This window comes from Styela clava, chromosome 8, assembly GCF_964204865.1.
Source record: "Styela clava chromosome 8, kaStyClav1.hap1.2, whole genome shotgun sequence".
Classification (NCBI taxonomy): domain Eukaryota; kingdom Metazoa; phylum Chordata; class Ascidiacea; order Stolidobranchia; family Styelidae; genus Styela; species Styela clava.
In genome coordinates, this window is record NC_135257.1 from 234,525 (window position 1) to 246,851 (window position 12,327).

The 12,327-nt window shown below is 37.1% G+C and overlaps 1 protein-coding gene across 1 annotated transcript; it reads left to right on the forward strand.

The window, feature by feature from the left end:
- The first annotated feature begins 352 nt into the window (after positions 1-352).
- LOC120346243 (small ribosomal subunit protein uS19) lies at positions 353-4,158 on the forward strand. The gene is made up of 5 exons (XM_039415954.2): positions 353-421; positions 570-655; positions 2,563-2,659; positions 3,189-3,326; positions 4,010-4,158. Exons 1-5 carry the CDS (start codon positions 419-421, stop codon positions 4,121-4,123), a joined length of 438 nt encoding a protein of 145 aa, XP_039271888.1. The 5' UTR covers positions 353-418; the 3' UTR covers positions 4,124-4,158.
- The last annotated feature ends 8,169 nt before the right edge of the window (positions 4,159-12,327 follow it).

The window sequence follows — 12,327 nt, forward strand, 5'->3', positions numbered from 1 at the left end:
ATCATCGATTTGAAGAAATGCGATACCAAGTCAAATCTATAAAGTTTTTAGGATCTCTTCAAAGCTTTTAAAATTTAAAGATGTAGCTGTTGCAAGAACAAACTCCAAGAGGAAGAATTATTTATCAATAATGCGATTACATTGTGGTGACAAATAAATGAAGATGGATTGGTTGATTGTGATTATTTTTTATTGTTATTTGTTTGTCGTAAATATGCTTGTTTATCTTTTCATGATATAATTGTTTAATACGTCAACATAGTCATCCAATACCTGTGAATCCTTCGCCTAACAATGAATATGGGGGGTTGACAAATCATGAAACCCATTCATTATGGACTCCGACCACTACTTGAAAATTGTCAGTACGCTTGACTGCGCGCTTATGTTTTCCTTTTGAGAGACAGTCACCGGGAAAATGGTCAGTTTTTTTTGTGATTTTCTGTATATCGTATGTAATCGTGTAAATATGTACAGAAGTTGGTGCTTTTTCAGATCTTAGTAGTGCTATAATATTATGGCTTAATATGTAAGCGCGTAATATAATTTGTTACTATATACATTTCCAGGCTGAACAAGAGGTGAAGAAACGGCGAACTTTTCGCAAGTACACCTTCCGTGGCGTTGACTTGGATCAACTCTTGGATATGTCAAGGTTGGTAAAATTCGATCATAGGTAGTCTAGATTATATAAATGTTTTATATACAGAGATCATGATAAAAATATGAAATCTGTTCGAAAAATGTTGCAAATACACGAACATTGTTGATCGAATGGCTCGGCGGTGTGGCGCATCGTGCTAAGCTTTACTGCTTTAGGAAAACGCTTGCCACCGCACATCTGATTACCTTGCGCGGATTCGAATCCCATCAGGGGATAGTTATGTCTGTATGTGCGAGGAGACTGCTGGGGTCTAGTATAGTAAAATACCACAAGTAGGGTGGCTTACCCACTTTGCGGCCATCAACTTCATCGATCTAATTAATGCAGAGAAAATTAACGAACCGCGACGATATTTCTCACGCATTATCGTCCACTTGTCCCTCATAGCTCTGCGAAATTACACTAAAATGTGGTCACAAACAAAAAAGTTAAGACCGAAAACCCGATCGAAGAAAAAACTGATCATTTTTTCATGTCGCCAACTACCCATTGTCCCATTAAAAAAAACTAGAAAATTCATACAAATATGGGAGATAAAAAGATGAAACTTGGCAAGGGGGAAGAGTTGGATTTCTTTTAACCATCTTTAAATTTTCGCGTTTCCACATTTAATAGAGGGGGAATAGGGGGGGTGCGCATTTCCAATGCGTCGATAATATCTGAATATATTTGTCGACCAATTTGCGACCACCGTTTTTTTGTCTGTTTGATTGCTTTAATGCGGTGCTTTGTATATAATTTGACGAGTTTTGTTCGAAATGACCGTGTTCTTAAAATATATGACGATCAGAAATGCAATTAGAAGCCCAATTTTTTCACGCATGGCTGCGCATGGTCTAGTCTCGATGCAGCAGAAATGATGTTCAAGGCTTGAAATCCGTGGTCGCACACTAGTCGTTCAGTCGCGAATACGTCTTCCGAGTGTCGTACTTTGGTTGTTTTTATAGCTTTAACCCCTGGTCGTAGAAAGTTAATTTGAGGTTTAGCGTGTAGAATAAATGCCCATAGATGCACCTACGGTGAAAAAATTAACGGGTTAGAAAAATTTGTTTTTCATTTATAGCGGTTTGAATGAAATCGACCGCAGACTGTCTGCACTACCCTACTTCCAGTGGGAGTAGCATAGCGAATTTTGCATATGTTATTTCTAACCCCCACCTGACTATGTCATCCCAAAATTACGACACTACGACGTCACCATCACGTCGTGGGGCAGTAGGGCTTGCAAAAGTATAATTACGATCGCCCAAATGGCATCTGCGCCATCGATAACAAACTCGCTAAAGCCGGCGATTTCGGGTGAGCGTCTGCACGTTTAATACGCCACTGTGACTTGAAATGACGTAATTGACGAAATTTTTCGGTGACGTAGTCAGGTGGGGTTTAGGATTGACATATGCAAAAATTGTTGAGACAGGCCAACAAGAAGTGCATGTAGTACTAAGCTATACCAGACCCGATTGCTGGACTCCTCACTGCCACACGGTAGTTTAGGTAACTGTGTTAGTAAACAGTCTTAATGCTGTAATGGCTTAAGGAGTTTGATGGTGCTGCAGACATTGTGGAAAATTATGAGGATCATGAGTCGCTCAATTAGTCAAAAGCCTTTCAATTGTAGATTTTATCATAAATATGTAGTCAATGTAGATAATACCCGGCTTTGTCATTTGAATAAGATGAGGTCATTCTTTTTTTGTTTTGTTGTCATAAATAATGGCTGACTTTTCTTATGATGAAAATAAGTACTGAAATTTCCTGATGGTTTTTCACTTTGACCTGAAGAAAAATCAGCTGTTTTTTTTTGTTCCTAATCAGGTTTTGAAATTTTTGTTTACTGTATATTGGAAATTTATTATTTCAAATAAGTGAGAAAAACTGGTTGTGTTGATCTGTTACAGGGAACAGCTGATGGAAATGTACACATGTAGAATCAGACGAGCTTTCAGTCGTGGAGTAAAGAGGAAGCACAATGCTTTGTTGAAAAGATTACGCAAGGTTTGTTTGATTTGGAATTTGGTGATTGAAGATTTGTAGGGAATATATCTTCATTACTACTTTTCAACTTCATTAACTTGGCATATCTATTGAATGGTATTACTCACTTAAAATGGTGTCTTGGTAACTAGTTACTAAGAACCATCTCAATCACACATTCTTTTATGCTAGAGGACTAAATGCCTCTAGATAGAGCAGGCTTTTTTATAACAGCAAATGGGCATTTGCAAAAGACTAATTGCTCAAAATAAGTAGAAATGTATATGAACATACCTTACTCTCGAGAAGCAGTATATATCAGAGTATGGAAGGAATTCTCTATATCAGTGATATATCAAATTTTACCTATTTTATGCAATATTGAATGGCAAATATTAGCTTTCTATTTTTTTTGTTTCATACTGTTGCAACAAAATAATCAAAAGTTAATAAATTAATTTATGCATCTTGATGAACTTGCACACCAAGCTACTTTGGTTTTTACTGTTAAGTACCGTAATATTAATGTAGTTACGGTACATGTTTGCAGGCTAAGAAGGAAGCTCCACCTCTTGAGAAACCAGATGTAGTAAAGACTCATCTTCGTAATATGGTTGTTGAACCAGAGATGGTTGGTAGTGTTGTTGGCGTGTACAATGGTAAAACATTCAATCAAGTAGAAATTAAGGTAATGTTTATATACCCTCTTTCGACTCGATGTTCTGATCAATATATATCAAACTCTATAGGATGTGATGGTCAATTATGCAAAATGTTTAAATAGCTTCTGACAAACTGATAGCTTGTTTGTTGAGAGCATTTTCCTCTTTTATGTTCCTATAATCCAGCAGTTGTTGGCACGTTGTTTGCGGTTTTGTTGCTGAAAATGCAATTCGCTGATGAAGCCAAATTTATGTTGTAGTCTTTTTGCATATTTTTCAATTCTGCTATTACTCCAGTGTAATAGCATTGGAAATAATTCTGTCATGGCTTGCAGACTTGACTTGAAAATGTATGGTGTGTCATCAAAAAATGTTGCCTACCCCTATTCTGATGCATTAAATTTTGATAAAAATTTTAACTGCTTTAACATCTACTTTAAGAAATGTCATGATTACTATAGTAATAATACGTATATGGTTATTTTTGCCATCTAATGTGTAAGAAATTGGCAGACTTGCTGCAAATCTCGCCATAATTCCCGATGATGCTGATCTTAGAACATTTCTAAAGACTTTAAACCCAGAGTTGAAAAAGACAGCTATTGCAAAATTTTACTGTTGAATGATTCATCCATATAACTTTCACAGAGGCATATGCTTCGGAAATATTGGCTTCATTAGTTGGCAAAGTTTTTTTTATATTTTTTAGCCTGAAATGATTGGTCATTACCTGGGAGAGTTCAGCATCACATATAAACCTGTGAAGCACGGAAGGCCTGGAATTGGTGCCACTCATTCATCTAGATTTATTCCATTGAAGTGATGTGTTCTGTCCTTCTAATACATAAGAAACCCCAACATGTTGTCTTACATTTGTTCTGTCCATACTCTCTCGTTAACAGTCTTCAGTTACGTATTTGGTATGGGAATAGAAAACTAGTTCAACTTATCTGTAAATAGAAAAAAAAACTGGAGATACTCTCAAGTCGCGCATTATGCCTCAAATTAGATGTGCGATTTATGCTTGTAGCCTACTTACTTAGTTTGCCTTATTTGGTTGGGAATGAATGGTCGACAGAAGCAAAAGTGGGATAATATAAACCAGAGTTGTCGGCACCAGGGGCTACAATATCAATTTGGTATCGTTCGTGGGCCACATTAATGCCAAGAATAAATAAACAGCTCAATATAAAGCGAAAACTTTCGTTGCACAAACACATTTAATCATCATTGATTAATCTATTCTATAATATCAATAATTATGTTGGTTGTTGAAAGTCGCAGCAAACGGGCATCAAATGTTCCGTCCCCCAACCTGTTCCTTGTATCAGATTTCAGTCTCTTTATGACGAAGAAACGGCTTTCGTAAATGTATATTCCCGAACGTCGATAACATTCTCAAAGCAAAATCCAATAACTTTGGAAACTGGAAATTGCTCATAATCTTTCAAAATGCCAATATGCACCTACACAAGCATCAGTATTACTCTTGTTTCCCACAAACAAGTACTTTTCCTCTCATATCGAGCTAAAAATCTGTTTAAATCGGACAGCTTTCCCTTGAAACACATGTTTATAAGGCGACTCGCAAATCATTGCAGATTGATCGATTAGTAAATATCGTCAAGTGTGAGAGAAAACGGAAATATTGCAACATTACTGAATATTCAATAAGTTTTAACACATACAGCCGCCAATTTTTGTATCACTCTCCAAGTTAGTTACAAAAAGTCAATGTAACAAGCAGTAATTGTTAGGCCGATTTTTGCTCTTCTATGAAGCCTAGTAATTATCGTTAGCGGATATTCCCGAAGGAAAGGACAGAAACAATTTGTGGAAGTTTAAATTCATTTAGCGCTGTCGAAATTGAATACCCGACTTAGTCAGTTAACTTTTTATGCTAGCCAAGCACGCTATTCATCTACCCTTCCATTACTATTGTCTACTGATCGTCTCAGCTAGGCATAAAGCTTGGCAATTTAATGACGTTAGGGGTGTAACAATATGTTTGAAGATTTTTCTGCTTTTTTTTTATGAAAATACAATACCAAAATGCGATTTTTTGGATAACAACCTGTCATAAACGATGGATTGATTAACCTTATCGGTGGAGCTGTTCCAGGGGTTGGACGAAGGTCCTCTGAAACAAACTTTTTTATCACCTTGCCTACTTAATATGCAAAAATAACTATAGTTCATCTCAGATATTCAAACTTACACGTTCGACAACTAATAAAATAGCGTTTTTGTGTATATAGCCTCGCGCAGATATAAGTTTTAGTGGACCTGCCTTGGATTCCAGTATTTCATTGAAAACTCAAATCTTCACAGATGTCGTATGCTTGGGTGTATGTTCTTGTCTATGATATTTATCATTATGGCTTTCAAATATCTTAGTAACTCAGTTTTACGGATGACTCGAAGATAGGCAGTAATTGTACATAAATGAATGCAAAATCAGAGCGTGTTCGAATTTCACTAGATGATAAATTTGCGTCAAGGAATACTTCATTGCAGAACTTTGCCCAAAGTTATCATGATCCATTCAGGACAACCTTGTTATGGCGCCGAGTGAAATCCTATCTCTATTTCTGTAAAATAAAAGAATTGACGAACGCTTTTATCCGCATTTCAATGCAGTTTGAAGTTTGAGAACGAATGGCTTACCAACGTTTATGAGGCATATTATCATTATTCGTATTTTCAAAGTTTCAATTTTTTTATCATTTTTTGCCTTTTCACCCGCATAACTTATACAACAAATAAAACATCTGCTTTTTCTGCTGCCAACACTATTGTGACAAAACAATGGCTATTTCCACGTGGTTATTGATATCTAAGGTTTCATCGCAAAGTTCATTTTCTATAACCTTGCAAGAAATTATAAAGTTAGGGTTTGGCTCCTAAGTTCAACCGTTCAGTACAATGAGGTTCGACGAGAGCTTGCAGAATAGCGCAGAGGTTCGGCAGGCTCACAAAAATTAAAAACCACTGGATTAGAGCATAGATTCTCAAAAAGATTCGTACGGAGCCCCAGCGAAGGGGGAGGTAAAATTTGGAATCGAGAATTCCCGCGCCACATTTTTCGCGATTAGGCCACTCGTTGAAAAAAAACTTTTTCAGTGGATAACGAGTTTTCCTGTTGTATAAAATATTCAATACGTGGCCGATGCGAACATTTATATTGTCTTGTCATAATAATTTAATTGTGTTCATGGTTACTCGCCTTTGAGTTGAGATTACTATTACGATGAAATGAAAGATTACTATTCTAAAACAAGAGAGCTATGCTCAAATATATGGACACGTAGAGTCACATAATTTTGATGACGTCATAGCGAAAAAAGAAGTAATAGCCTTCTGGAGAAAATTTTTATCTTTAACCACTAAAAATTTCAAAGCAATTGGTCCAGTATTCGAAGAGAAAAGCGACTTTTTAAAAACGTGTCAAGCGGTACTGAGTTAGCAGTCAGGCAGCATCTTACCTGTACACTGTAGGCCATATACGGTAATTGATCACAGAACAGTTGTTCCCTTGCAAATTTTATGTTGTTTACACTTTAGGACAGATAATTGATCACAGAACAATTCTTCCCTTTCAAATTTTATGTTGTTTCCAGTAGACTCTCATCAAAATAAACAAATATAGTAGGCTACAAGTGCTACAACGCTTGCATTACTGCACTGGTAGGACCGTGAAAGAATAAGTTACGGTAATTTCATTGTGGTAAGACACCGGTACCGGCACCAGTACCAGTATCGTACTTACGTACTGAGCTACCAGTACCGGTTAGCAGTCAGCCAGCATCTTACCTGTACACTGTAGGCCATATACGGTAATTGATCACAGAACAGTTGTTCCCTTGCAAATTTTATGTTATTTACACTTTAGGACAGATAATTGATCACAGAACAATTCTTCCCTTTCAAATTTTATGTTGTTTCCAGTAGACTCTCATCAAAATAAACAAATATAGTAGGCTACAAGTGCTACAACGCTTGCATTACTGCACTGGTAGGACCGTGAAAGAATAAGTTACGGTAATTTCATTGTGGTAAGACACCGGTACCGGCACCAGTACCAGTATCGTACTTACGTACTGAGCTACCAGTACCGGTACCGAACCTGTAGGTCTGATATTCCGTTCCGCATACGATAGGCTATAAAACTTGCATTGCAGCATTAGTAATACCGCGGAAGGAATAAGTCAATTTCACTGCGTTACGGCACCGGTATGGCAACTTACCAGTACCGACCTACAGTAGCTGTAGTACTGAGCAAGACAATCGATCGCGAAACCGCTTGAAATAAGTGTAAAACAGTGTTCCCATGAGTAAAAATAAATACCGCGAAATTTTGTATGAAATATCATATCTCATAGGATTCATATAAAATTTAAGAATAAACAAAAGTAATAGCCTTCTAGCGAAAAAATTAATCTTCAACCACTGAAAATTTCAAAGCAATTAGTCCAGTATTCGAAGAGAAAAGCGACTTTTTAAAATCGTGTCAAAGAACAAGAACAACAAGAACAACAACAACATAATATTGAAACGATCGTTATGTCCACTACGTGTCCAATAACATTAAATACGGGCTAAACTGCCAACTATTGGAATCGCATTTTTGCAATCTTTTGATTCGTCGAATTTGTGTTGATTTTTCAGCCCACAAGATTATTTTTTTAAGCAAGATATTGCCATTACAAAGATCTCAAGGTCTGCGTTACGACTATACAAAATCATTACTTATCAAAATTACCACGTCAATTCGCGGGCATGAAATGAGGAACAAAGTCAAGTAAAACGAAGCTCTTGTGGACTACCGGTCATCTTGAATACCGCTGGGTTCATAATATATTAGAAGCAATGCCGTACTGCCCACAAAAAACATACCTACTGCCGGTACCGGTAGTTTAATTAAGATTGTGCTCGCCCGATTAAATCATGATTGTGTGGCAGATTACAGCGATTTAGCAAATTCGCCAAATTTGAGCCGTTCTTGCAACACTGACTCCGCCCTATCGCAGGTCTGCCACTCAGATTCTTTTTAATTGAGATATAGATAACCGTGTGAAAAATTTCAAAGATCTGGGCAAAATACAACGGATTGAAATTTATTTTATTGCAATAAAAAATTAATTAATATACTTTACATTAATTGGACACGTAGTGGACATAACGATCGTTTCAATATTATGTTGTTGTTGTTGTTCTTTGACACGTTTTTAAAAAGTCGCTTTTCTCTTCGAATACTGGACCAATTGCTTTGAAATTTTCAGTGGTTAAAGATTAATTTTTTCGCTAGAAGGCTATTACTTTTGTTTATTTTTAAATTTTATATGAATCCTATGAGATATGATATTTCATACAAAATTTCGCGGTATTTATTTTTTACTCATGGGAACACTGTTTTACACTTATTTCAAGCGGTTTCGCGATCGATTGTCTTGCTCAGTACTTCAGCTACTGTAGGTCGGTACTGGTAAGTTGCCATACCGGTGCCGTAACGCAGTGAAATTGACTTATTCCTTCCGCGGTATTACTAATGCTGCAATGCAAGTTTTATAGCCTATCGTATGCGGAACGGAATATCAGACCTACAGGTTCGGTACCGGTACTGGTAGCTCAGTACGTAAGTACGATACTGGTACTGGTGCCGGTACCGGTGTCTTACCACAAGGAAATTACTGTAACTTATTCTTTCACGGTCCTACCAGTGCAGTAATGCAAGCGTTGTAGCACTTGTAGCCTACTATATTTGTTTATTTTGATGAGAGTCTACTGGAAACAACATAAAATTTGAAAGGGAAGAATTGTTCTGTGATCAATTATCTGTCCTAAAGTGTAAACAACATAAAATTTGCAAGGGAACAACTGTTCTGTAATCAATTACCGTATATGGCCTACGGTGTACAGGTAAGATGCTGGCTGACTGCTAACCGGTACTGGTAGCTCAGTACGTAAGTACGATACTGGTACTGGTGCCGGTACCGGTGTCTTACCACAATGAAATTACCGTAACTTATTCTTTCACGGTCCTACCAGTGCAGTAATGCAAGCGTTGTAGCACTTGTAGCCTACTATATTTGTTTATTTTGATGAGAGTCTACTGGAAACAACATAAAATTTGAAAGGGAAGAATTGTTCTGTGATCAATTATCTGTCCTAAAGTGTAAACAACATAAAATTTGCAAGGGAACAACTGTTCTGTGATCAATTACCGTATATGGCCTACAGTGTACAGGTAAGATGCTGCCTGACTGCTAACTCAGTACCGCTTGACACGTTTTTAAAAAGTCGCTTTTCTCTTCGAATACTGGACCAATTGCTTTGAAATTTCTAGTGGTTAAAGATAAAAATTTTCTCCAGAAGGCTATTACTTTTTTTTTCGCTATGACGTCATCAAATTTATGTGACTCTACGTGTCCATATATTTGAGCATAGCTCTCTTGTCTTATTATATTGTCACATACCGAGGAAAAGTCGCATGCAGCTCCGTAGGTAGTTTCAAAATGGATGGAAAGGTACATCGCGCGCACAATTGACTGTGTTTTGATTTCAGTGACTATATACGGTTTAATTTCCAAAGAAAATCTAACATGGCACCAAATTTGGTGATTTACAATGTCTTAAAATCGTTTTTAATCTGTCGCGAGTCTGCTAAAGCAAAACTTATGATGTTATCTTCCGTTTTAGGTTTAATATTTTATAATGCCGCTTTCCAATCAAGAAATTTGGGTTGCTGATCCTCTTTATTAATTATTTTTAGGATCCCATCGCCGATGATTATAAAATAAATATTAACTTATTTTTCACACTGAACTCACAATTTCTCACGAGAACAAAAAAGTAATTATTGTCGTGTTTTAAATTTTTAACAAAATGCAATCGCGCACTTCATTAGCAATTTTTTCAGTCTTTCAAAAATATCGAAAGAGAAGGAGTTCGCACCCGAATTTATTAATATATATGTTTGTCAAGTATCAAATTTACAACCTTAATATCAGGGCCGGACCATGTCTTTTAGGTGCCATAAGCACGTCAGATTATATATAGAAATGACAATAATGAAACTGGTGTTTTCTATGTTATATATCGGAATTTAAGTAAGAAGTCTTCAGTATTCATTACTATTAATTCAGGGCAGAACTACGAATATTGGTTTATGTGCAAAAACAGCTGCTCCAGCAAGCTTCAATGATTTTTCTATTTCCTTTCACGTTTTTATCTTACTTTTTTCCGTTGGGGCCTCGCTGAATTCTATTTCCACTCACGTCATCACTACTAATAGCGCTGGGTTTATTCTTCATTTTTATTTTTACTTAACTTCTTGCAGGCTGGTCGACCCAAACCTCGCTGGTTTTTATTTTCAGTGCCTAACGCTTTCTGCTCCAGTCAGCCTAGATGTTTTTTATTTCATTACATCTCAATTTTCCCCTAGCTGATTATTATTGTTTTTCCCTTGTTTGTTCTCTATTTAATTTGCCTTGTCCCTCTGCCGATTTCACTTTACTTGGATGTCTTTTGATTTTTTTCCTTGACTGCTTTCTGGCCTCTCTGGTTTCTATTTTATTTCCATTTTGTTTTTCATTCATTTCATCTCAATATTTTCTTAGGCCTATCGCTGAATTTTTTAATATTTATTCCTTTGACTGTTAATCCTATTCTCATTCCCTTCTTAAAGCTGAAACTGGACGCCATTAACTTCTGGAACATTTGCATTGGCAACGCTGTTTGTACAAGTACGCTGATTGTTAGCATTCGATCTTCTTGTGGAGATCCTCAGGCTATGGATTACTGAATGAAGCTTACCCGAACAAGCGCGACACATGTTATGAAATCTACACCAAAAGGCAAATTGTCCAGGTTCGAGTCGATTGCAACATAGGCTTGATTCTAGTAGAAATCTTCTATTTACATCATTGGAACTGAATCTGGAGCTGCCACAGAAACCTAAAAAATGTAAACCATTGCAGAAACTGAACGGATGATTCAAACGATCTGATCGAGGAGATATCGCTTCAACAATAGGGACTTTTAAGACAGACGGAAAACTGGGAGGCACTTAATTATTTTTCCTTTGACTATTAATCCCATTCTCATTCCCTCCTTATTTTTTCCTGTCCCGCTGCCGATTTCACTTTACAACTTTGCCTGGATGTATTTTTTTCTCTTGACTGCTTGCTTCTTCTGGCTTTTTGATTTTGCTGGTCTGGGATTTGTATCATCACAGCTTTTTTATGCTTTATTTTGCTTTGGGACTCCACTCCCTTCGCACGTTATCTTTTCATTTTGATTGATTGCCGCCCACTTATATGGGGGCTTCTTCCCCTTTTCATCTTTCGGGCTTTTTTCCATTCGTAATTTTTCACTTTCGCTCGTTATCTTTCGCCCTGATCGCTGGCTGGATCTTATATTTTCTGGGAATGTTTTTTCTCTCTCAATTCGTAATTTTTGTATAATATCGCCATCGCTTTTTTCGGGGGATGATCCTATTTTTTCTTAACTCCGCTTTTCGTTTGTTCCACTCTTGTTCGTTATCTTCCGCCCTGATCGCTGGATCCTAATATTTTCCGCTCTGCTCAATTGGCTTGGCTTTCCTCCCCTTGTCATTTTTCCATTCGTAATTTTTCACTCTCGCTCGTTATCTTCCGCCCTGATCGCTGGGATATTATATTTTCTGGGGCTGGTTATTCCGCTGATCAATTGTCGCTGCTCACTTATTTACGCGGCTATCATCCTGTTTTGAAATTTTTTCCAATCTGGCGCTGATTCATTTCCGCTCATTGCAATATCCCATCCTACACTACACATCCTTAGTACTCCCTTACTTCAGTACACATCCTCACCTAATTACCGACGTCACGCTTGGCAGCCCATGACGAGGCTAATTACCCCAAAAAAATTACATTGAACATGCTTCGTTAATTCGAAGCATGTGTATTCATGTCTCAATTGAAGGGGTTCATCTGGGACTACCGTGTGCGCTGCTTCAACTATTGACTGCGTGAATATCCCGTTTTA

Coding starts and splice junctions, on each gene's coding strand:
- LOC120346243 (XM_039415954.2), top strand. Junction 656..2,562: donor CAACTCTTGGATATGTCAAG/GTTGGTAAAATT, acceptor GATCTGTTACAG/GGAACAGCTGATGGAAATGT. Junction 2,660..3,188: donor TGTTGAAAAGATTACGCAAG/GTTTGTTTGATT, acceptor ACATGTTTGCAG/GCTAAGAAGGAAGCTCCACC.